We start from the raw sequence: 27,720 nt of genomic DNA, 5'->3' as shown, positions 1-27,720 counted from the left end.
CAAGGTTAATTATAAGAAAAGCTCAAAACTCGTTTAATAAACTATATTGACTTATTGAAAATTGTTGATTTAACATTGTTGGTTCATCGATCGAATACATTGGACGCATACCTTATAATTAGGATTATTATGCTTAATTTAAGATTTTATAATACAGAGTATGTTTAATGCAAAGGGTATTTATTAAAAATGCTCGTTATGGAGAAGAAAAAAAAAAATCTCATCTATAAAATCGGTTTGATCAACAAATTTTAGTTTAATATAGTAACCTCATCTATAAAATCAAATCTTCTTGTCAAAAAAAAAAAAAAAATCAAATCTTAGTGATTAAAATAATTATATTACCCTTATAAAACTTATCCTATTGCCTTTAATCAATAAAATCATACTAAGGTCCTGTTCACTTCACCTTAAAAAAAATAATACTCCGTATATTAAGTAAAAATAATTTCAGTTCAGTAAAATAAGTTCAGTTCAATAAAATTAATTTCAGTTCAATAAAAATAATTTCAATCCAGTAAAAATAAGTTCAATTCAGTAAAATTCAGTTATCTTAAAGAAGAATTATAATAGATTATCAGTAAAAATAATTTCAATTCAGCAAAAATAATTTCAGTTCAGTAAAATTAATTTAAATTCAATATAAATAATTTAAGTTCAGCAAATGTAATTTTGTTTCAGTAAAAATAATTTCAGTTCAGCAAAAATAAGGTGAAGTGAACGGGGCCTAAGGGTCTGTTCACATTTACTGAACTGAACTGAATGGAGCTTAATTGAACTGAATTGAACTAAACTAAGCTGGAGCTTAAATGAATATTTTATGAGATAATAAGAAAATTAGGAGCTGAACTGAACTGAATTGAACTGAACTGATTGGAACTAAACTAAACTGAACTGAAATTAAGTTGAAGTGAACATGCCCTAAGCTTAAAATTATTCAAATGGTCAAATAGTTACCCTAATATTGTTCAACGTACACTAATATAATTGTAACCGGATGTATGCAAAAGTTTATTATTTTTTTTGGGTATATAAATGGTTTAATATGACTATGATCTTGTCTATAGTTCATATTTTAATAACTCTATTAATAAGTGTATACAAGATAGGTTTACAGAATCCCTTCCAAAAAAAAAGAGAGAAGGTATTGCGTCAATCCAGCGGATTTTTGATATCCTATATTGGCTGGATGATATCCTCTATTGGCTGGATGATATCCTCTATTGGCTGGATGATATCCTCTATTGGCTATATGATATTATGGCTGGATATTATCATATAGCCAATAGAGGATATCCAGTCAATAAAGGATATATTGTATACACAATCATAAATGATATTATATAGCCAATAGAGGATATCATCTAACCATGATATCATATAGCCAATAGGGGATATTATCCAGCCTGTAGAGGATATCATCCAACTAATAAAGGATATCATAGACACAATCGTAAATGATATCATATAGCCAATAGAGGATATCATCCAACCTTAATATCATATAGCCAAAAGAGGATATCATCCAGCCAGTAGATGATATGTATAAATGATTGGAGGATATAAATTATTTGATGGAGGATATGTATAACTTGTTTGAGGATATGTATAATTTGTTTGATGATGTATAACAATAGCGGAACCTCCATTGAATAGCTCATACTAAAGGTCATGGGTCTAACATAACTTGCTCAATTCTCAACCAAATACATGCATTTGTCATCAAAATGCTCACAATTCAACATACAATCATATGGGACAAACAATTTCAACAATTATACATCACATACGAAAGCCCCAATTCAATTTTTTGGGCAATTTTCGAAAAATCCGAGAATTAAACTTTCTCTCTCTTCTGCCATGAACGACCTCGCTTCTCTCCTTTGCCATTAATGTCAGCTACAGGGAGAGAAGAAGATCCACCATTGTTGTCATCATGGTCATTGTCGTCTTTATTGTCATCGTCATCTCCTCCGCTGTATGAACTATTTATCCAGACTTAACTGACTCAATAGTTTGTGTAAAAAAAAAAAAAGGACAGGTATACAGAACATTGCCCATAAAGGAGTAGGAGAATTTTTTTGTTGTTTAGAGAGCCACAGGAGCGGATGATGAGAATCAATCCCAAAATCTCCGTAACCGGAAAGGAAGCTCTAACTACTTTCCTCACTCTTAGGAGTACGATATTTAGGGATTGAGGTTTTTATTTTATTTTAATTTTTTACAAAGTGATCTTTCCATTTCAACTAATTCCTAATCGAATAATCGATACATTTTTGGATCACAACTTAGCATTAGCAATACAATAATAAAATTAAATTATGGTTTTAGTTGTCTGCTTTTTTCCTACCATAGAATTGATTAAAAGAAAAGAAAAACACTGTGAATAGATTTTGTGTATTCCTAGAATAATGCCGCAGTGTCAAAGTTGGTGTGAGACCTCACCTAATCATGTGTAGTTTAGTTAAGAAAGCACAGTATAATCTTGTTTTACGTCCTAATTGATTATATTTTATGTACTTGCTTGTTGCATGTTACTGTTCACACCTTCTTTGTTGGGTTTTGGGATACACCCTAGCTTTTTATATTTGGAGGCCACCATATTATAATGTCTTACTATTATAGTACTATAATACAAATCAATGGCTTGAATAGATAGAATTCGTCTTGCAAAAGTATACTCCGTAATATGACCAGAGGTTGTAATTTTGTTGTCATTATTTCGTAAAAGTCGTTGAATCTTGGTGTAATATTTGTTTGAATATGCCTCGAATGAATCTCAATAAATTTAAATAAACTCTCCACCGTAATCTATTACATAGATTTTAATTGTCTATTTTAATTGTCTCATTATTAATGAACCACGTAAATCTGTATATTATTCTTGTTTTTTTTTTTATACTCTTTCTTACTATGTTACGAGTACAACGATACATATCTTAATACGGAGTAGTTGTAAAGAAAAATAAAGTTGATGTAAATCATTTTAAATTCAATTTAATCTAAAAAAATAGTAATGCAAAAGTATTTTAAATTTGTAATGTAAATATAAAATGTTAGACATGCATGGACCGACCCTTTTTTTCTAACATTTGTCCAAAAAAAAAAAAAAAAAAAAAAAAAAACTTATCAACTGGCCCTTCTTTCATTCCATTTCAATAGAAAACAAAAGGAGTAATTTGTACATATGAATCAAGCTTGGATTTATTTGTACATAATCTATCAATGATCTAATTAGAATAACCTAATTCATTAGAAACCAATTTATTTTGTCTTCCCACTAAAGGGTTGAAATAAAATCGAAAATGAATGAAAGTTGCAAACCAACTTAACTTAAAAAAGGAATATAATTTTTTATTTATCAAATTCTTTTTTACAAATTGTTGCTTTATTCACCAACTCTATAATATCCTTAGGTGCAAGAAAACTAAAGTAGATGAAGCACGCGGTAAAAAGATTAAAAGTTCCTATATATAATTGCATGAAATGAAAACGACTTGTTGAAAAAAATTCAAATATTGGATCAATAATTATCTCTTCAATTTTATTTTATTTTTGATTTTTAGTAAAAAATTTCTTTTAAGGATGATAGAAGGGGTTAATTGATTGAGCTCATTGAAATGCAAGTAGTCAAGTCACAATCTAAGATGATGACACGTGGGGATAGGGGGACATCAACGGCGAAATATTGTCCCACATAATATTAAAATAAATCAAAGAGGTTGTAACATTATTGAAATTAATTAATTAGTTTTGTTACACTAGGTTCAAAAAATATTTGTATCCAAGTATTTGGAGTGATTGTGACATTGCTTAATTAGTAGGGAAGAAGCTTGATGTGGGCGGTGGAATGATTTAAAACTATTGGTTTAATTTAAAAATAATGGATAGAAATCTAGAGGAAGATGAAAATGATACATAACCCACAATTCTTAATTGTTAGCTAGATTGAATGTAATGAGACATACAAGTGGCCAAATAATTTGGTATTGAAGTGTATTTTCAATTGCAACAATTCCGGGGAGATAAATTTGGTAGGTCCATCTTTTTATGTACATGATAGTGAAGTTCTTGCATGTAGGAGGAATTTGCCTTCAATCATGTAAAAGAATTTACTATTCATGTCCATTTTCAAATAGTTTATGTTTTGTTGACTTGTTATCGCATTTATTATTTGCCAATTTTACGTACTATTCTTAGTGGCATGGACTAAGTAAAATTCAAAATAACAAGATCAATTAATTATTTCACTAAGTTTGTAAAAATCTTATTACAAACAATTACAAGCTAAATCCCTATCATCAAATGTTAAAGAGGGGAAGGGGCTTAAAGCTAGAAGGAATTGCATACATATATGAAGGTGATGAAGTAATAGGTTTTTTAAAAGAAGTAGGGTATATAATCATAAAAAGGGGAACACAAACTATTGGGTCAGTCAAACCTAACCAAATAGTTTCTGCGGCGGAGGAGATGATGGTGACGATAGATAAAGACGACGATGACAGCAATGGTGGATCTCCTTCTCCCCTGTAGGCGACGATGACGACGACGACATCAATGGCGAAGGAGAGAAGCGAGGTCATTCATGGCAAAAGAGAGAAAAAGTTTAATTCTCAGATTTTTCAAAACATGCCCAAAAAATCGAATTGGGCCTTTCTTATATGATGTATAATTGTTGAAATTGTTTGTCCCATATGATTATATGTTGAATTGTGAGCATTTTTGATGACAAATGCATGTATTTTGGTTGAGAAATGAGCAAGTTATGTTGTACCCATGGCCTTTAGTACGAGCTCTTCAATGAAAGTTCCGCCATTATTGTTACGCATATCATCAAACAAATTATACATATCTTTAAACAAGTTATACATATTCTCCAATAAATAATTTATATCCTCTAATCATTAATACATATTATTAACTAGCTGGATGATATTCTTTATTGGATGGATGATATCCTCTATTGGGTATATGATATTATGGCTGGATGATATCCATTATTGGCTATATCCCTTATATGATATCATTTATGATTGTGTCTATGATATCCTTTACTAGCGGCTAGATGATATCCTCTATTGGTTGTATTCATGGCTGGATGATAACCTCTATTGGCTATATAACATCATTTATGATTGTGTCTATGATATTCTTTATTGATTGGATGATATCCTCAATTGGTTATATAACATCATTTATGATTGTGTCTATAATATCCTTTACTGGCTAGATGATATCCTTTATTGGTTGTATTCATAGCTGGATGATATCCTCTATTGGCTATATGATATCATTTATGATTTGTGTCTATGATATCCATCCATGATATCATATAGCCAATAAAAGATATCATCTAGCCAATAAAAGATATCAAAAATTCGCTAGACTGACAAAATATTTCGTCAATCCGGACTGACGGAATACCTTCTCAATGGGGGAAATGGAAAAGAATGGACACCATTAATGGATTGATGAACGAATGAAGTGACATCCAACTTCTAAGCTTTTTTTGTGGTAATATAAATTTTTTATTTTTTTAAGATGCTATAACACAATTTGAACATTTTTAAAGGCATAAAAAATAAATGATAAAAATACAGGAATAGGATTGAGATGCGTCACTCTCTATGACTTGCAAAACTACTATGTGAATATGTGAAAATTTTAATGTACAGTCTTCTGTATCTTGCTTGGTACAGACAAAAAATGTGGAAAGAATATGTGTCTGTTTTGTAAAGAGCATACAACTATTTGGTAAAGATTATATAGTTGTTTTGTAAAAAACATCCAATTTTATGTTTTTTTTTATTTATCTAAAGAACATCTGTATTATTAATAAGAACATAATAATATTATTATGTAATGAACATTATTATATGTATCCATCATAATTTAAAGACAAAATTCAAAAAAACATTTCTCAATTAGCAATGAATATTATATCACAAATAAAAGTACATTACACTGACAATCAAAGAACATGAATATATGTTCTTTTTATTCTTTTTTGGTGCAAATATGTTCTTTTTACTTTAGATATATGTGACAATAATAACATATATGTTCATTACATTTTAATAGTATGTTCTTTTCACTACAGCTGTATGTTCTTTACATTTGTATAATATGTTCTTTTCGCGAAACGTCTGTACAATACACGGTACAAACGCATGTAGGGCCTGTTCTAATACGATTATTTATTTTCAGTTTAGTTCAGTTCAGCTCTAATAAGTTCAGTTCAGCTCCTAATTTCCTTCTCTTATAAAATATTCATTTCAGTTCAGTTCAGCTCTAATAAGTTCAGTTCAGCTCAGCTCTAATAAGTTCAGTTCAGCTCAGCTCAGTTCAGTCAATGAGAACAGGCCCGTAGTAACCACACACTGGTGAATATGTTTTCATTTCTTAATCATCTTCCCTGATTGTTTTCAAATGTCTAGGATTTACGTCAATACATACAATTAAACATATCATAGATGATTCACTGTATGTATTATGATTCACCCGATTATGTTTTGATCTCCAAATTTTTGACTCCTTTGAAAAATCTATCACGATATGACACTTATAGAAGCATATCATTGTTGATGCATCATTATTCCCATAAAGTAAATCCTTTAATTTTTAGCTTCTTTCCTTTTCTTATTATACATTTTCTTTTTTCAAAATCTCTAAATTACGGAGTATTAGCTATATTTTCTCCACATTGTTCGAAAAAGTACTTTGACGAGAAGTGCTTTATATACCTTTTAAAATAATTCCAATGCATATTAAAATTTAATAATTTAATTAATTATGCAAAACTTCACTAATTCTACTAAGTTGCAAATTGCATTGACAACAATTACAAACGCAAATAAGTGCTTGAAGATACCGTTATTCATTATTTAATATAAACAGCTAAGGAAAAAATAATTGTGGGAAAAATATCGTCACACTTTTGGTAATGAATCAATCTAACGTTACACTTAGAAATTAACATATTTATAAGAATCAGTAAATACCCAATAAAGAAAAGATAATTGGAAGGATATTGCTAACGAGCGTTTTGGGGCGTTAGATAAGGATAAATTATACTGGTTGAAATGATATTAAGTTAGGAATTCATGACAAAATCACGCGTCGTTCGGTGTAATTAATGTTAATTTTACTCTAATATTTGCACATTAATTCTCTTATCTAACGTCCCGGAGGCGCTCATTAGCTTTTGCCTAATTAGAAAACTTAAGGCATTAAATTCAGTAATGATTTTTGTATAAAAATAAAAAGTAATTTTAACGCTCTATAATTTTGTTTTTGGTTCTTCTTCTTATGCTCAATCCTCTCAAATTTCTCTCAAAGTTAAAGATCATCTTATTAGGCTGACTAATCTCTCTAAATCAAAAGTAAGACATTTCTTATTTCTCCATTTTTTTTGTTTTGTTTATACTACATACTTTTTTGCACAGCTTTCATATTATATAATTTATGAAAATACAATCACCATAATAATTGTATGAGCCATGAATTTTAATTATTGAAATAAGTTAGTAAACGTGATGCTTTGGAATTAAAAGAAAAGAAATTTTATTATACTCTTATTTTCTCTGTATTGATTTTTTTTTTTTTATACATATATTTCTTCAACTAAATTTTCTTTTTATGTAGTCTTCTTGACTTTCACATGCAATCCGTACTTTGTGGATGAATGTCAAATATCTTAATTGGATAATCGTTGGAATTGGGAGGAAGACATGAATTCAAATTTCGTCTTCATTTTATGATTTCATCTCAAGGCTTTCAATGAGAAAAAAAAGAGAGTAAATATATATATAAAAAAAAAAAAAAAAAAAAACCTTTAAGGAATTAATTTTATTTGAAATTGATGAAATTATTGATATGTATACTTTGTTAAGAAAGTTAAAGAAACCTTAAATCTATCACATTTTTTGAGAAACTTTAATTTTGTAATTAATGCCCACTATTTTAGAGCAACTCCAATGACAAGCTAATTGTAAGCCACGTAAGTTTTTAACCTAATTGTCATTTTAACTCTAATGGCTAGCTAATAGCTTACTATTTAAATGGACCACACATCCTTAATTTACGTTGATAACTTCCAATTTATTTATTCTAATTTGTTTTTATTTTAGCAAGGTTTTTTTTTTCCTAGCTCCAATGATTAATCTAGTAGCTAGGGATTATTTAATATTACAAGTAAATCCCTAACTACAATCATTGGAGTTGCTCTTAATTTTCGACGCGCCCCTAAATAGTGGCCTATTTCTCTTTATTATGTGAGTAATATTAGAAATAGGCCACTAATTTAGGGATAGATGGAGGTAGTAGAAAAGAGTATGACACACTACCCACATTAATTTAGTCAACAAGGGACTGGATAAATTATCTTGGACACAACATTTTATGTTTTCGCTTTAACTTTTTTATCACCACTCTCCAACATTTATGAAAATTTGTTTTACACTAATCTATGAATTTGCTGCCTTTCAATAATTTTGCATAAACCTTGAAATTTAAAACCCTAAAAAAAGAGTTTTTGTTTCTTTTTTTAATAAAATCAATTCATTAATAATAATAACGTATATGATATCTATAAATGAAATCTAAATTAACAAATATATAAAATTGAATCAAATAAGGGTTTTCTTTTCCCTAAGAAAAGAGTTTGTAACATAAATCTCATAACAAAAGCTAAATTAGCAGCATTATCTCTTACATAGAAAAAAAAAGGAGTAATTTCTACATTTCAAAATATTTTTTGCATTAATTGTCAAAATCTAATGAGATACAAGTGTAAATTAGAACAAAGAACTAACCAATTTGCAATTGAGCCTGTACAAGATGTGAGTCTAATTAAGTAGATAGAATTCAAAAATAGCTACATAGATCGTAATTGTTACAAAAATTGAGGGTTAGTTTATTATTAGTCGTAGTCAAAAGGATGAACACAAATTGCAATACTTGTATCTATTTGTGAAAAAGTCCCAAAAAAAACACCAAGTTTCATTAATTAAAGTCATATGACATCAATAATTAACAATTAATGACAGAAAATAAATTCAAACAAGAATTAATCAATTAATGCTAAGAATCCAAATACATAGATATAACAATTCGACACATTCTCAATTCGTTGTCTCGTACAACTTTATAAATGGATTTGTTGTCGGCTTCATAATTTTGGGAGGAAGAAATTTTTTATAATAACTTCGTAATCTGAATCTGAGCAAATAATATTCCATAGTAATCCAACCCTTTTAAAAATTCTGACAAGATAAATTATTTATGATTATACCCTTCACTCTGATATCATTATTTTGTCAAAATTTTGATGGAATAAAAAACTTTTCAGTTCTCACAATCGAAGGGCGGAACCAAGTTATCCATGTGGGCAAAACCAAGGGCTGGGGGGCTATGGTAGGCCTTGGCCTCCCCTTGGTTTTGGTTATCTATTAAATGTTGGCATGAGATTATGTTGATTGTATTATACTTGAGTTGGTTTTGGGTAAAAACTGAGTTCTTTAGGTCCCAAGTTCATTTCACTTTTTTTTGTATCATTCTTTTTTGACATTTCAATATACTCTTTATTATTTTATGCGTGAGATATTACTAAATAATTTGTCCCCTTAATAAAAATTTCTAATTCCGCCATGTACTTGTACATAGTTAGCAAAAGAGTACATACTACAAGTTGATTCGTTTTTAATAAAATTGTTTTGGAAAATTTAACAACAACAAACCAACCTTACTTTGCCCTATTCTTCCCAAAGTAGACAGAAGTTTGCATTTTTTTCTCCCAAAATGAACCAAGCAGGTCACCTTACCAGCCCGCCTCCCAACCAAGTAAAAATCCACTTGTCATTAAATCATTGGTCAAGGTTTTATATATACATACTACCTCCGTTTTTTTTAGTTGACACCTTTCTATTATCACGTTTGTCAACGTATGTTTTTAATGCTTAATATCTCTAATTATCAACATTGTAAAATTATAAAAAATAAATATTAATAAAATACATAGAAAAGATTCAAACAAGATCTCACATGACTATATTTTATCGTATCTATAAGTCACAAAATCGAGTCAAAGTGTAGTGTGTGAATAGTGTAAAAGTCAAATGATGTCAACTAAAAAACACGGAGGTAGTATTAGATATAATTTTTACAAAAAAAAAAAAAAAAAAAAAAAAAAAAAACCACCCTTTTCACCACTGCCAGCCTGCCTCCCAACCAGCCACCCTCTTAACCTTCCCCACCATCACTTGCACCCACTACAACACCACCTATGTACACTACCAGCAACAACCACCATAGAAACCAACATACCAACCACCAAACCACCGAAATCATCATACCAACCAGTAAAACCACCATACTAACCCATTCGAAAACACCGAAACCACCTACCAACCCACCAAAAATACCGAAACCACCATACCAACCCAACAAAAACACTGAAACCACCATATATACCAACCCAACAAAAACACCGAAATCTGAAACCCATTACCCGAAACCTGCCTTAACCATCCTCTCACCACCACCAATATCCGAAACCCACCCCACAGAAACCCTTAATTTTTCAATCTTTCAATTTTTTTCTTTTTACATCAATTTCTCACTTTTTCAATTTAGGGATTGTCGGTTTGGGGGTTTCATGGGGAGGGGGAGTGGTGGCTGGAAAGGGGATGGTTGAAAATGGGAGGTGAAGCTGTGAAGGGGGAGGGGGAGTGGTGGCCGGATAGGTGGAGGGGGGGGGGGTGGCTGGCACTGGGGTGAGGGGAGAGTGGTCTGTTTTTTTTTTTTTTAATTTATTTGTATAGTTAATTTGTAAAAAAATAATTAAAGGTTTTTAATTAAAAAAGATAATTAAAGGAAAATAAAAAAAAAAAGACCGGTTGCACAGGTTTCTGGTTATTTGGGTTCATTTTGGGAGAAAAATTGTAAACTTTTGTCTATTTTGGGAAGATTTAAAGGCTGGTCCATTTTGGGAGAATGGGGTAAGGATTGGCTTGTTGTTGTTAAATTTTCTAATTGTTTTTACTCTTACATAATTTATTCAATTACATGCAGTATTAAAATAATTTATGCTTCTCTTCTTGTGTAGGTAAAATTAATTGCTCGATCATAAACAATTGAAGTACGTACTCATGCCTAGCAATAACTGGTTTAATATTGGTATGCTACTCTCAAACATTTGGATTAAGCAGTTGTTATTTAAATTTAGGCTTTTAACCCTAATCATCTATGCAAATCCGAGGTTCGATTCATATATTGATAAAGACATTCACAATATTGGTCTTAAATCAATACTTAATCACCAAGACAAAGAATTAAAGGGTTCTAATTCTAATTCTAAGATACTTATCGACAAGATAAATATAACTTCATCATTATTGTCAGTTTGTCACGGCCACAACCACAACCACCACCATTGCCACTAGTAGACTCATTACCATTTTGCCTATCATCATCGTCGATATCACTAGATGCTTCACCATCGTCGTTGGCCTTAGTAGATCACGATATAATTGGCACCGAGAGTGGTTTTCATTCCATGTCAATAGATGATATGATAAATTGCAAAAGGGTAACTCATAAGACAAGTAAAAGTGTTACTAAACAATACAAGCCTCGAGTACCATCGTTGCCTCCTCTTACATACATGCAAGATGGAATGGTAACGCGATTTCATAGAAAGTGTATCGATGGTAGATTAATCATAGAGGGTGAGAGCATTGATATTCAGGCGTCTCGTTGTTTCAAGACTTATAGACAGAATGGTCGATTGGTAAAATGCTTGATCTTACCTTCTAAAGCTTGAGATTCAGACTCAAATGCAACAGTTAACTAAATTTTATACTATTTTGGTTAATAAAAATATGTACTTTGAATTAATATAGTTTTGTTATAATGTGTTGGGCTTCTAGTCTTATAGCTAAATTATATGCAATATAAGTTCCCATCTATGATCATAGCTGGTGGAAATTGGGTCATTGTGAGCTATATAAATGAGGAAAATTTTGCTAGAATTCGAGTTAAATTATTAGTGTTTCAGACAAAATTTATGTTATAACACTGAGGTGCTGTAATTTACTTGCTATACATGCATATTGATACATAAATACCGGTGAAAAGTCCCCGATATTACCTATGCAACAGCCCAAAGAACAATTGAGCATCAAAATCTAACCTATAACAAGAAATTATACAATGCTCGTTATTTACACAAGCACGAGTGTACTTACCCTATGGATAAATTCATTCGTCATCCATTTTCAAACCTTGAAATATGCAACTGCTGATGTTCAAATAATCAAAATTGATAAACAAACTAGCAGTAAGAAAACTCTGAAGGATCATGAAGATGGATCCTCATAGGTGGACGATTGAAGCCGATTTAAGAGTTTTTTTGGTGAACGAACGTTTTTTAGTGTCATTGTAAGCTTTTGTCGCTCTCCTTCAACCTCAGCAAAATCCAGGCTTAGTTGAGAGTATCGCTCATGCATATCTTTGAGTTCTGCCTCCATGGCACTGTATCTGTCCTTCATCTCCAGCAAGTCTTTAATCAACTCATTTATGTCTCTGAAGCTATGGAATACTGCAGCTTCATCACTGTGTAGTTTCAAGAAAGAACTAGGCCAAAAAAGAAAGAGTATGGTAAACTTCAGTTGCATTTTATAACCACAACAAAATAGAAAGGGTTTAAAAAAAATCTATCACCAAAAATATGTCCATGCAACCTAACAGTATGTTTTCTAAGTACTGAAAGAGGCAAAATAACAAATGGAATGCCCACTGTCACAGGCAAATGTTTGAATAGTCAGAATGTGTGGCGCATTCTTGCCTACTGGGGACAAGAACAGCTAAAACAGCATGACAAGCTAACACAAAATCCAGAACTTGGAGGCACACATGCACAACTGAGATTTAGTTAAGTGGTGAGTAAGACTTTCTCATGGATAAAGAAGTTTTGATTAATTAACACGAGCTCAGCACAAAGGTCAAATCCTCACTGTCTCAAGTGTTAACTGGGGGCACTTAGTGGGCACAGCCAATATTTCGTTAAGTGGCTTGTGGTTAGTTGGAATTTCTCATGGTTATAATGTTGAAAGAACAACACAAGCTCAAAATTAAGATTGAATCCTGACTCAACTGTAATGAAAGCTGAAATTATGAGCTAAAGTATATTCACCTCTGAAATTGAATGGTTGACTTTTTCTTGGCCTGCAAGGCTTCAGCAAGTTCCAGCTCCAAAGCAAGTACTCGCTCCACTGAGTTCCCACTTCTTGAAGAATCATTATATAGGGAAGACATATCACTAAGTTCCTGAGTTACCTGTGGTGAATCATTGCTAAGTAGACGAGCTAAGAACCAGATCAAGCTGATCACTTACAGATTAGACTCAACTCTTATGGTCTTACCTTCTCCAGATGCATTTGCTCACTGCGTAATCCTTCATGATATTGTTCAACCGAGTTTTCATCCTCTAGAAGTGTATTTTCGCTTCTCATCCTTTCTAACTGCAAGCAAGTAACATATGTCAGTAAGGTGTTGACAGAGCTTCCAAAGGATGAAGTGAGAATACATGATTAAATGGTACAGGGAAAATAAAAATGCTATATGCTTTCTAGTTTGAATAGGATATAAAATGCAACTCTCACAAAGAGAAAAGACTAAGATCATTATCTGCAAATCTTTTGCTTTTATGTTACTCATAGCAAAGTGTGTATACCTCTTTCTGTAGGCGGTCCATGCTTGACATTAAATTTTGTGCTTTAAGCTGATCATCGTGAAGAATAATATCATCTTGATCCTTTGTTACCCCTGAAAGACCTTCTGAGGATTTGGTTACCAAGGCATCCTGCATATATGGTAAAATTGGTTTACCTCTATATCAGAAAACAGAACATGTAATTAATTGTGTTTACCATAAATAATATTGTGCATTAATCTCAAATACAATGTAGACCTAAGTTGATACTGGTCAGCATATCTCATCCAAAACAAAAGCTCCAACAAATTGATATACATCCCAAGAAGGAAAAGATAATACTACATCCGTTTCGTATTATTTTCAACGATTAGACATTTTTTCTCTCTACATTATGTCAAATCTTTGCAAATAATATAAAACGGAGGTAGTAATATTATTCCCTCCATATCACCATGACCAATGGAGTTGCTAAAAATCATGCATATTAGGAAAAGGTTAAAGGGACAAATAATAAATGGTTCATGGAACTGTGCATCAGCTGAATAGAGTGAAAATGAAGAATTAACAGTCCATATGAAACAGATCAAACTAGACAGTAGTCTAGACAAATTGGAACAATATGGAGAAAGGTTGAAGAGATGATGAGGAGGTCAATGTGAACTTTGTAGTTGCAGGCACCAACCTAGGACCTAATTTGCACAGACACCTCCTATCGAATGCCAACACAACAATAACAGCAACAACAACAAAGCTACATTAATTTCTTATAAGAAATACTGAGAGAAGAGAATTTTGGAACAAGTATAGCTTTACAATGGTCTATCACAAGGGTATATAATACAACCTCCATTTTTCTAAGTTCTACCCAATTTCTATTTTCACCAGTTTCATTGAGTTCTACACACTTTTACCTTATTGCCTCAAGAGAAAATTGGAAACCTTTCTCATATTTTATCATCTCCTACCCACACCCCACCTTGTGGAATCAATCAATCAATCTTCAAAGCCTTAATCCCACCTTGTGGAATCCTACTACATAAAATAGAAACCCTTACTCTTTGTTTCTCTCCTTCTAAAAGTTTTAAGTACCCACATGAGAGGCCCCACTATTGTGTTCTCCTTAGTTTCCATTGCTACAGCTTATACTAAGTGAACTCCGAAAATGAAGGTAATAGAAGTTTTCTGCAAATTTCCCTGAATGTGCTGGTGCAAAGTAAGACAGATGAATGATAAAATAACGGAGTAGATAAAAATTGGTGCCCACTCCCAATCACTTATCTCAACTCAATTATAAGTTTGGGAGGAACACAGGAACTTCATCATTTATATCATAGCTTTCTATCCATGAAATCAGTAATTTAGCATAGATTATTATTAATCAATGCTATAAAATTCGATATTTCATCAGATCTGTCATAGCCTTCTATGCTGGAAATTTACATCAGATACTCCAGGTGATTCTGCTCTTGCACTCAATAATTGTTATTTCATATTCATACTAAATAATATTATCAATGGAGGAAAATAAATTTGCATGGAATGCAGACTTGCAGAGTAGCTATAGTTGACATAAGCAAGATTCATATTCATACTACAATCATCTGACCCATGTTTGCACTTTGCAGTGACATTGGAAGTCACATAACATAACCCCAATAACAGCTAGTCACCAAGCATGACGAAGTCATATAGCAATAGTAGGCAAGTTTGAGATTAATGTCAGATATCAACGTAAATAAAACACTTAACTTGCGGCAGATCATCTAATTATTAATACATCAGTAATTTCATACTCATAGTTCTACACTTTAAAAAGAAAAGGGAGTAACCAGACTAAGAATATGCTCCATCCATCCCATAAGACCATAATAGTGTACCATTCTCCAAGACACCTTTGATTATAAATATCTTTAGTTACATGTTGGTAAAGAAATATTAACTCCGTTTTTTTAGATGAATCACTTTGTTTCACACTTGCTAATACATATCCCTAGTTATTAGTAAGTAAAATTCATAGCAAAATTGATGTTTGGAAAGCATATATATTAACAGATTTAATGATAATGTTTTTCCTTTATGAAAAAATCACCAAAAGTAGAGATTGTATGGTGTATGAATGGTGTAGATTTAGAAATGTTTAACCTATAAGGGGGGAAAAATTGGAAGAAGTATGTGTTAGAAAATACACATTGAAACATATCTAACAAGATCACACATAGCAAGATTGATGAATTTGACCTCAAAGAAGCATATGGGTACACTTCTTCAATGCATATCTCTAGTTATCAGTAAGTAAAAATCATAGCAAAATTGGTTTAGAAAGCATTACATCAGATTTAATGATTATGTTTTTCCCTAATGAAAAAAATCACCAAAAAGAGAGTGTATGTTATGTGAATAGTGTAGATTTAGAAATGTATCACCTAGAAGGTGAAAAAAAGGAGGAAGTGTTTGAAAATACACATTGAAACACTTCTACAAAATTCACACATAGTAAAATTGATTAACTTTGACCTCAAAAAAGCATTTGGATACACTATCAGGATGGAAGAAAAGTTAGCAAAATTGTGACTCGTCAACCTATTACTTAATTACTTTGAGCGAACATTAAGACAATTACCTGTTCTGCTGGCAGATCCATATATTTCCTGTCTCCCCTTTCAATGTTCCGTGACATATTGTGAGATAAGTAGTTAGCCTGATCATCAAAGGAATTGTCTACTATTTTCTCAAAATTTGAACCCTTTTGCAGAGCGTTACATCCATCCTCATTGGTTTTGGGACTTATCATGAATGCTTTGAGATTCTCTATCTGTTCTCTCAACAATTCAATTTCATCAGCAAGTCTAGTTTTTTCGTCATTGGATTCCTGTAAAGATGACATAAGCTGCTTTTTTTCTTCCATGCAGCAGTCTAGACTCATGACTGAGCAGTCTAACTCTGCCTTTAGCTGTTCATATTCCATAAACCTTTCCCGATTATCCGAGAGCACTGATTGTAGCTCATCCTCTAACTCGGTAATCTTCAATAGTAGCTCTTCGTTTCTTTTTAATTGAGACGCTTCACATTTCTTCCTATTCTCGAGCTCATCAAGAGCATCCTGTAATTTCCAGAGCATCTCTTCACCATGCTTCTTTGAAATAGACAGTTGATGTCGAACTTCTTGTATCTTAGTTTCATACTGCTCCTTAATGAATGCTATTCTCAAGGATTCTTGCATAGAAGCAGAAGACCCTTCAGCTTCTTTCTTTTCCCGTGCTTGAAGATGCCCTGCTTCAGCTTTGTCTTTAAGCTCCTTAAGATGAATGGACAAGTTCTTGAACTCCTCTGTCTTCAAAATTTGCTCAGAAAGCTTACGGGTAAGATCAGAGCACTGTTTCTTCAGTACAGTCAGCTCTTCTCTATATTCTTCCTGAAATTTGCAATGAGCACTCATCTCCTCCACTAATGCTTTCATCACCAGAAACCTGATCTCAAGCTCTTCCTTTGAAATTATCAAATTGTCATTCTCTATTTGAGAACTTCCCAGCAAGGATTTGAGCTCTTCAACGTCAAACTTGTGCTCTAATTTAGCACCTTCATACCTTGTCTCTAAATGATCACTCTTCTTCTTGTACTCTTCAAGTTCAGCCAATGTAACAGTGTTGGTATTCTCAAGATCTTTGTTCAAGAAAACATAAGATTCTGACTCGGATCTAAAATTTTCAAGGGCTGACAGCAATTTAGTATTTTCTTCAGCAAATGTTTCTTTGCTAGCAAGGCAATTGTTAAGCTTGGAAGTGAGATCAAGATTTTGCTTGTTAACCTCTAAAAGAAGCTGACTTGAGTACTTCAGCTGCTGTAAGAGAGCTTCAACATGGTATTTATACTGCTCCTTAACAACGGTACATGTAATATCAGCAGCAATTACAAGTGCATGCACATCCAGTAATTGAATTTCTAATTCAGCAGAGGATCCCGCTGCTGCCTTCTTTAGGTGCTCTTCCATATTGGAGAATTGATGGTAGAGGCATGATTTTTCTGACTCCATGTCTGATAGATGCTGCTTCAGTTGGCTAACTTCAGATTTCTGCTGATCAAGGTGGGACAACATATCATCTCTCTCCTTCAGCTGAGTATTCAAATTCAAAACATCTGCCTCGAGTTGATTTCTGAAGCCCTTTTGAAGAGAGACCTCATCCTGCAATATTTCCACAGTTCCTTTCAAATTATTAAGCTCCAACGTAAGAATGCCTAATTCATCAGTCTTATTATGTAGCAATTCAGTTAAGTGCATATTTTCTTGTGACAACCTATCTATAACCAATTTATCACCCTCTAGCTCATCAGTAACACTTCCTAAAACCATTATCTCTGCAGCAAGATCCCTATTTTTGGAAGCAAGTTCTTGCACAGCATCATCCAGTTTTGCAAAATCAGACAGAAGATCATGAGCCATCAGTGAATACTTTTCCTCTGCCTCTGAGCTAAGCTTGAGCTTGTCACCAACAACCTCAAGATCTGTTTGAAGCTTTTCCATGAGAGTGCTCGATGCATTTAATTTGTTCACCATGTCTACTATATCACACTCAAACTTCTTCTTCACAATCTCAACTTCAGACGTTGCACTGGCTAAGGAGAATTTAGCAGTATCACACTCATTCAGCAAATCTTCCTGCTCTTTTGTGAGTAGGAGAATTTTATCATGGAGCTTCTGCTGGCCTTCTTCCAACTGAAATATTATACTCACAAATTCTTCAAACTCTGAATCCTTATCATCTATGACACGGCAGGATACCAAACCATCAACCCGTTCATTGCCAGAAGCCAACAAATTCAGTCTTTGACGAATATAGTCGACTATACTCTGCAAATGCTCATTTGTGCTAACTTTGCTCTTCATGCTCATCAGTTCTTCTCGCAATAACAATATTTCATCTGAAAGATTTCCCTTCTCTGCAGTAGCTTGCTCTAGTGAATATGCCAGCTTTTCCTTCTCAACATTACATTCTTCATAATTGCTTTTATAACTTCGGTAGTCAGTCAACAAAATCCCTAATTCACCAATTTTCTCATCAAGAACAAGCTTTTCGTTGGAAATGCTTTTCAGATCTGCTTCCAATCTATCATTCTCCAAAGCAAGGTCATTGCACCTTGAAATACAAAGATTTTTTTCCTCACTCAAATTACATACCTCACCTGTCATATTCTGCAATTGAACTTTAAGTGATTCATTGGCCCTGGATGAGAGTTCCAACTGCTTTGCTAATCCATACATCTCTGTCTCTGCAAATCTCCTCCCCAAATCTGCTTTTACTAAAGCTTCATGTAGCGTAACTGAGAACACGTCAAGATATACATTTGCAAGATGCATTTCAAAAAGTTCTTCCTGTATCTTCCCATACAGCTCTTCCTGCGATGCTAGGGACCTCTTCAACTCCTCCAAGAGCCTATCACTTCCCAGAAGTTGATTATTGACTATTTTACTATGACTCTGGGAGATCATAAAATTTTCAGAGTCACAGCCTCTTGTAAGATCATTTGGCACAGCATCTTGACACTCCAGAAGCAATGATTGTGGAGATTCTGAAAAAGCTTTACGTATGAGGCTTTCATTTGTCTCATACATAGAGTGTACCTGCAGAGAAAGAACTTCAAGGTCCTTTTGTAACTTATTCACAGCAATTGAATAATTTAATCTTGCCCTTCTTAGTGCCGCTTCTGATGAATGAGCTCTTTTCTCCAGCTCTTTATTATGGAGATCCAAGTTACATCTCTCCTCAGCAAGTTGTAACAGCTCATTGTTCATCTGTTGATGCATTGCCTCCATCTGAGCCTTAGTGGATGAAATAGTGTATATGCATGAAGAATGTTCATTTCTTAGATTCTGCAATTCACCAAGAATCTGCTTTTGGTTTTCCTCCAGCTCTTGAATAAGTGCTTCATAATAACATTCCATCTGATCCATCTTTCTTAGAAGGCACTCTCGTTCAGCTTTAGACTCATCTAACTCCCTCAGAAGTTTAAAAATTTCTCCTTGCATTGCAGTTGTAGCATCTACTGAACTAGTTCCAGTAGGCAGCAGCCCTGGCAAAAGAACACCTTCAGGATGGCACAACTCAACACCTAGACCAGTATCTGACATGACATGATCAGTTTTAGGTGAACTCAATACGCCAATGGTTGTCATTGCTTTTCCGACCGAAAATCCATCAAGCTGATTGCTAGAACCCTCAGCTCCTTGTTTGAGATCTTGCACAATACTGAGCAATGCCTCTAGATCTGTGTGCTGCAAAGTTGAATCATTCCCATTGAATCCAAGACGCGCCTTCTCCTGAACATCTCTTATCTTATCCTCCACAGCTGAAATGCCCTTCATCCATCTCAAATTTGTGTCTTGCATTAAGTTATATGGATCTGCATCTACTGCTGTCCTTCTAGGAATTGGAGGATTCATTTTCAAATTCTTTAGCCATTGAAGATCATCTTTAAACCTAGAACATTCTGATTTGAGCAAAGAGACCTCTTTCACCAGTTCCTGATCTGCAGAAATTTCAATGGCTAATTTTTTTGTCAAACTTTGTGCTTCAACACCTATATCATCGGCATAACTTTGCAGAGAGCTTATCTCCCGTCTTAGATCATTAATAGTCATATTGGCGGCTTCCAAGGCTCCTCTAAGTCTATTGTTTTCTTCATATGCAATTGCAATTTCACCATCGGTTAAGTTTTCAGCACCCCATTGGTGGACCCAATCACTGGTACCATGCACCAAAAAGCGATGATCAGATGCCCCTTTCTCCTTTTCAGAGCTCTGAAGAGAAGGAACCCCCTCACGATCACCAGAGAATGTTCTCTTGACACTCTCTATTTCACGAGTGCTAGAGACTTCATTCTTTTCTGCACATAAACTTCCAGAAGTGTTGGATGATCCATCAAAGCCAGCAGCTGAGTCTGCATACTCTTCACTGACGCCTGATTCTTCTTCAAGTGATGGTAGCTCCTTAGATTCTAACTTGAATTTAACTCTTGGGCTCACCTAATAATAATGATATCATTAGAAGTTTTATAATGTTACACAATCTTACAGAAAGATAACAGCTTTAAGCTAGGCTTTGCTCCTTGTTAAATGTCTTCAACACAGAAGAATTAATTCTAGACATAACGATTATGAACCACAAAAAAAAAAAAAAAAAATAAATAAATAAATAAAAAATAATTAGAGATTCTCGTACAAAAAAACACACTTAGTACACATATTTACACTGGAGCAGGATATTGTCGCAGTGTGACACGTGAGAGTTTTCCAGTTAATGGCACAGACTTCATTTAACCTACTGTTTCATCAGAGATATCTGCTATGCATTCTCTTTTGTGATCTTTGCTGAAAGAAACTAAAAGAACAACCAAGCATAGCCAGAGAGAACATCTGACATATTGTATGGCTAAGAACTTTTGGGAATGGAGGTAGTGTGTTGTTGTTTGCAAGTTTTATTTATTTACTCGCATGTTAAAAATTTATCTTATTTTACTAAACTTATATAAAGTTTTGCCAATTAAGTTCTTTTAATCTAATTAATGATGCCCTGCCCAAAATATGCAACAACAATCTTACAAACTAGTTGTTGAGCATTTGAAGCAACCCAGACTAAGGAGTCCAAAAAGGTTTGGACTCAGGGTTAAGAGCTTTTGAAATTTACCCAAGACCCATTGCTACCCAGCTACCCTACTGTTAACAGCGCAAATTCTAATATGACCAATCTGATCTTCACGAGATAAACCTTTTTTACCTATTCTATTATTCGATTATACATGTGTGCATTTGCCAGACAGTTGTGAGTCTTGTGATAAAAGAAAGATAAATGCACTTATAACTTGACACCACAATCATTTTATGCCAATAGTTCTAACTTCTTAGGTTGGAACTCCATTTAGGATTCAAAGTATCAATTGATTATATTACTACGTACCTTGTAGAGTTGTAGGACATATGCCTTAGTAATAATAAGAGTAACCATTATTCATATGAGCAACCTCAATTATTCATAATGGTAACCTTATTTTATCAATAAGAGTAACCCAATATAATAAACTTTATAACATCAATTTTTTTTTTAAAAAAAAAAAAAAAAGTAACCCTATCTGATTTTTCGAGTAACTCCTCTATTTTAGTTTTGACTATTAACAGAATGACTCTGCTTGTTTATAAGAGTAAACCTATTTCCCTAGCAGTAAACCCTCATCCATCAAAGCAACCCCATTTGATCATCGTCATAACCCCATTATATAGTTGCTTATATCTGAAGAGGCCACGCGTTCAATTAATGGTGTGGTTGGCCACATAAAAGGATTTGTGATAATCAATATATTAATAATTAATAATTTTAATAATTTAAAAAAAAAAAAAAAAAATCACTCATTATAGCATCTGAGATTTAAAATTTTCATGGTAATGTGCAATCTATGGAAAGGTTTTAAAACACAAACAAACAAGCATCACAAATACAGATACAGCTTTAAAAACACTCCGTAGGAAAGTGTCATACCTTGTCAGTACGAGAAATGACTCCATCGCCTGGTGCTGACAGTTTTCCATTATCATGATCAGTGTTTGACGGCAAACCTCTGTCACTGACTTCCCTCTGCTGTTCAAATTCCCTGGACAGTTGAATGACAATATAAGACCTACTAAATAAATCAGTGGAATTACTAACTTGTACTAGGAGTCTGCACACTGTACCTGAAGCCTGTTTTTGAAGTCAAAAGCTGCACTGTAACCTGGCATTGAATGAAAGTCAGCAATATTTCTTATGTTCAATATCAAATGGATTTTTTAAAGTGAAAACCATGTTTCTATAGATGCATCAAGATTTGTGGCATCTAAAGTCTAAACCATAACAATTGCTGAGGCACCCACATACTGTGGTATCTAAGATGCAGATATATTTGTCCTTACAAAGTCTAAAGATGATTGCAAACAGAACCCTACTCTAAAATGATGAAAAAATATCATTAGATTGAAGGAAAAATCCCAACAAATGTTTTGACTGTTTGTATCATGGCTTCCCTAGTTCCCTTCCTCCACCAGTCCACCCCACCCCCGAAATAAAAGGAAAATTCAACACATTAGATCTTTTACTGTCATTAGATAGCTGTCCCATTGGTATCCTCCCTACCAGCGCCAAAATGTTGTATATCATGTTAGTTTACTTTCATAAAAGAAAGTATAGAGCACTTTAGAACTGCCAAACTTTGCCTGGATAGAAGTCTAAGCACCCAAATTTCATACTTTAAGAGGAGCACTTTACAACAACAACAACCCACATGTAAGAAACAGAAAGCTTTTCTTGTTCACAAAACAAATCACAAGCCTTTATCATAATGCTTACTGTGCAGTACATTTTTTCAGGTCAAGCAATATGTTCTCAATTTCTTGTCAGATATAACATCTAACCAAAAAAAAACACTAGAATATCCTTACATGTAACATAGCTCCAGAATCAGATCCCTGGAGGGGCAGAGAAACGGCAGTGGGCTTTAACGCATCAACATACTCAGAAAGATTTATGCTAGCTTCACCAAAAAGGCTAGACCTTGATGTCCCCTGATAGCAGCAGAGAGTAGAGAGCAAGAAAATCAAATAGTTCATCAAACAAGAAGACATATAAACATAAACTGGTATGTTGACAAAATCCAAGTACAGGAATTATAAGCGATTACCATTGCAACAAGAAGTTTGTAAATTTTTTCTTCAAATTGTTTAGTTCTAGAGTCTTGGAGAAGTCTGGTGGTTTCATAGATAGGATCTGACCATTTGCAAGAACCATTTCTAACATTTGCTTTATTAGTCTTTGCTGTCGCCTTGCCAGAATCAGCCGGAACTAAAGAAATAAACAAATTATTCCATCCAGATTGTGGGATCTGTAAAAGGCAGAAACGATCACTTCAGTTGGAACAGAAGTAGTCAAAACAGATCCCATTTCTACAACATATGTGGCGCCACATCTCAAACAAAGCAGTTTAAGCTAATAGTAATCCAAGTACCGGAAATAACAATTTGATATTATATCAGAAAACAATGACACACAAGCACAAAGGGAATTGAAATAACATGAAGCCTATCTATTTTTGGAGGTAGAATGCTTCCTCTGTTGTTTATATATTTCCATTGCAGTATGGGGGCAGGCATTGAGTTCTAGGAGACCCACGTGATGAGGAGTTAAAAAAAGAATGAAAAAACAAGCTGTAGAAGGTATGTTAAACTAATTTTAACTTCCAAAATAGGGAAATATTGCAAGTCTATCAGCTATATAACACCATGAAGATTTCTCCAATAGTACGGCTGTCCAACTTAATGAATGATATTTATTATAACCCACAATTATCAATCCTTAATAAGTCCAAAACACACTAACTTCATATCAAATTATTCTACGAAAATAAGTCTGGAATGCTTATGCTGTTAGTCTGTTATGCATCATACTTAATGTTCATTCTGCACTTTGTTCGTCCCTTGTCTTACCTTTTCTCTGCAACCTACATCAGTATTAGCAGCTAGGAAGGACGGAAGTACATTTCAGGCATATAGAAATTAATTAAATAAATTTTAAAATCCACATTTCACGGGCTTTGGCTAGGACAAATATATCAACATCAACATTATCCTAAAGAGGTTCCTATCAATGCATCTAAAGGGAAGAGAAATTGGAAGCTATCATGAATCTGTCCAAGTATCACATATTTAGTTAATAAATCATTATAACCAGGTTTGTCCACCACCACCACCCACCCACGGGAACCACCTTCAGTAATATCCAAGCTGGCAAATGGTATGGAGTAAAACGGTACACTTGTGGACTAATGTTATATGTAATTATCCAATCCCAGCATACTTAGAGAGAAATAACTGCTTAAAGTAATTAAGATGGATAAACTTGAACAGTGTGCATTGCGAGTATTCACAAGAAACAACTTACATGTGTACATTGGAACTGAAGTCGGAATACAACTTTTACTTTGGTCTTTTCAAGTTTCCACTTCGAGACCCTTGACATTCTTGGCAGTCAGAGTATTATACTGTGAAGACCATTTGATTCAACTATCGATACCCTGTTAACAAAACACATAATGGCTTTTAAGACATTACATGTTTCCACTTAAACAAAAAACATAACCTCTTTGGATTTCTATTAGCAAGGTAATGATCATATATATTAGCAAAGAAATGTAAGAAATATTTCAATTGCCAAATCCATTTAGTTTTAAATAAATGTCTATATGTCATTGTTTCAAGAGTGACACCTTTGATTAAATTCCACATAGAAACCATTCATACAAGCTACTTCCGCGGTTCATTAATTATCCCCATACCTTCCTAACAACACTCACCAAAAGATCTCCGGATTTTACAAAACATAGCCCCTATACTTTTTCAGAGCCTCTTCAAGCATAGCTATTAAAGTCACAAATATAATCATCATAGTAATAAAAGAAACAAAAATTAAACAACCCAAAAGTGCAATAATTTTTTTTTTATTAACACTAAAATGCAACTAATTCCATTACTTTTACACTAATGTGGGTCACTTGGGCCACTTAACCAGCTTAAAATGTATATTTGTATTAAAGTAAACCTTTAAACTAGATCAACAATCCAAAAAAACAGAAACGAGTATATTCTACTTGATTCATTTCGATTTGGTTGCGAATTCGGATAAATGCACATAAAATCAACAATTTAGAACACTAAAGACTATACCCAAAAGCAGATCTTGCATTTGAATGCTAAACAAGAAAGAAAAGATGCAAAATTCAGACAAAATTCCCAGAATTTTACCTCTTAGAATTCAAAATTTGAAGAATTTCAGCTTCAAATTTCAAATGGGTTTGCTTCAAACAAGCCAAAAATCAGCTCAAATCACTCCCAATCTCAACAATGTACTTCAAATCTCCAAAAAGATCACCCAAACACTACAATCAATGAAATGAGTAAATGGGGTTATGATTAATGATAAATAGAGAAACCCCAAAAAGTCAAGAACTCAATAGAGAACTCAGGACCACAGTAGAAGAAAAAATTCAACTTTATTTTTCCTAAAATTCAAAAAATTAAAAATAAACTAAAATGTTGAAGTACTGAAGCAGCCCATAAACCCAAAAATAAACCCAGAACAGTGACTGTTACAAATTATTTACAAATTCCAAAACAATAAAAATTAAAAATAAAAAAAGTAAAAATAATAAGACAGGGAAGAGTTGTCAAGCACCTAATTGCAGATCTTCAAATAATTGGGAGCTGCTGGAGTATTCTTATGAAGTAAGCAAGGAAACAAAAACCTTATGTCTGAAGCTTTAAACTAGAATGATAATAAGCGGGATCGGGTATCTAAGATCAAATCTCGTCTACATCACTCGTTAATGTTTCGCCAATAAAAGGATGTTTAGTGGGAAATAATGTGTTGGGATATTTGAAATGAGCAGGAGGTTTGTGTGATTAATGTGACAAGGAGAAAAAACTGAAAAAGACAGCCCGCCAAAGAAGCAAAGACTTGTGAAAATTCACGGATTAATTGTGGGTGGTCAATTCATTTTCGTTTGATTAGTGTAAGAGATTTGGTATTAGTGCTTGTAATGTAATAGATTAATATTTGAGTAATGTGGGGTAGAAATGATGTCTTAGCTTTTTTGCAGATTTTCAGACACATAAGAAGATGGGCTGTCTTGTGTTTGTTAGGATTATATATAGTGGGATTGTCTTGATATTTTGACTTCACATAGTTTTAAATAATACTTCCTCCCTTTCATAATATTAGCCCTATATGGAATTAATCACATAAAATAAGAAAACAAATATATTTGGAATCTAACATTAAAGTACAACAGATTTTATTATTAGTTTACCTTATTTAACTTTTTTGATTTTTCATTAGGAAAATACAAGTCATAATTGTATAATTTAAGGTAAAAATTTCCAAACTTAGAGTCATGTCATCAATCCACAATCAATTAATTAAAAAAAAAATCAAGTTATAAATGAAATATACTTCCTCCGTTTTTATTTTATTGCGCCATTAGAACTTTTACACTATTCACTTAATCTTCTTTAACCATCATTTGTGATTTATACATTAGAAAAAATATAATCATGTGGGATCTAGTTAGATTCGTATCGATCTCTACTTTTCAAATATCAAATTTTTATAATTTTTACAAAAGTGTAATTGCAGATATTGATAGCTAAAGTAATGCATTGACAAGCGTGAAATCCCTTATGGTGCAATAAAAAAAAACGGAGGAAGTATTCAATATGGGTAGATCTTTTTAAAACGCCCAAATAATATATGAGACTAACATTATGAAACAGAGGGAGTACTGTATGGAGTATTCCCCCCCCCCCCCCTAAATGCTACCTTTTAATCGTTAGCTTTGGATAAATTAATTGATTGTTATATAGAACAATATTTAATTAGTGGTGTAAAATGATAATTAGGATAGTTAAGACATTGTATAATGATAATGAAAAATAGTGGTGTAATTCTTTATTGAAAAGTAAGGATGTGAGAGAGACTCAAAATTGATTCGATATCCTAAGTGACCAAACTCGAGGGTACCTGACTCGGAGTTGACCCGATATACCTGAAGTTGGCTCGTTATTCGAAGCAACCCAACTTTATTTTAACACACTAACAGGAATAACTATAAACTAACATGCCTCACTCTAAAAAAGAGAAAAAAAAAAGTAGTCATATGCAAAGCCACTCTTTTAAAACTTACCACATAATTAATAACTCTAAACTCGATAAGTTGACACTTGACTCAGCTTTAATCAATTTACTTTAATTGGATCACGCATCAAATGAGTTTCTTACCTCATAGTGCATGTCCACAAAAGGAATTAACTTGAATTCCTTAAAAATTAAGAAGAAAACCAAAAGTGTTTTAAACAAGTACAACATTGTTTTGAGTTCATATAATAATTTGATATTGTAAAACTAAACGGATTTTTCACCATATACCCCCTGAGTTTT

At 33.1% G+C, this 27,720-nt stretch overlaps 1 protein-coding gene across 2 annotated transcripts; it reads right to left on the bottom strand.

The window, feature by feature from the left end:
• Positions 1–12,028: 12,028 nt before the first annotated feature.
• Positions 12,029–26,417, bottom strand: LOC145586368 (uncharacterized). Of its 2 annotated transcripts, XM_081643189.1 has the most exons (12): positions 25,960–26,417; positions 25,530–25,663; positions 24,670–24,802; positions 23,414–23,614; positions 23,175–23,297; positions 22,434–22,471; positions 22,240–22,351; positions 16,335–20,732; positions 13,733–13,861; positions 13,422–13,520; positions 13,193–13,335; positions 12,029–12,633 (listed from the first exon to the last, which is right to left on the bottom strand). In XM_081643189.1, the coding sequence occupies exons 3-12, from the start codon at positions 24,745–24,747 to the stop codon at positions 12,357–12,359; spliced, it is 5,598 nt and encodes a 1,865-aa protein (XP_081499315.1). In that variant the 5' UTR covers positions 24,748–24,802; positions 25,530–25,663; positions 25,960–26,417; the 3' UTR covers positions 12,029–12,356. The 2 variants fall into 2 exon arrangements, with proteins under 2 accessions (XP_081499315.1, XP_081499316.1); XM_081643190.1 differs by lacking the exon at positions 12,029–12,633 and having other exon boundaries at positions 13,213–13,351.
• Between the last annotated feature and the right edge of the window lie 1,303 nt (positions 26,418–27,720).

The sequence above is a fragment of the Chenopodium album genome, chromosome 16 (genome assembly GCF_948465745.1).
Source record: "Chenopodium album chromosome 16, dcCheAlbu1.1, whole genome shotgun sequence".
NCBI classification, from domain to species: Eukaryota; Viridiplantae; Streptophyta; class Magnoliopsida; order Caryophyllales; family Amaranthaceae; genus Chenopodium; species Chenopodium album.
The sequence above is the reverse complement of the archived record's forward strand: the minus strand, read 5'-3'. Positions and strand labels throughout refer to the sequence as shown.

Bases quoted from the DNA above. Each gene is read 5' to 3' on its own strand.
- LOC145586368 (XM_081643189.1), bottom strand. From the start codon at position 24,747: ATGTCAAGGGTCTCGAAGTGGAAACTTGAAAAGACCAAAGTAAAAGTT. The intron at 22,352-22,433 runs GTACAGTGTGCA...TCAACTGTCCAG, and splicing joins ACTTCAAAAACAGGCTTCAG to GGAATTTGAACAGCAGAGGG. The intron at 13,521-13,732 runs GTATACACACTT...ACTTGCTTGCAG, and splicing joins TGGACCGCCTACAGAAAGAG to TTAGAAAGGATGAGAAGCGA.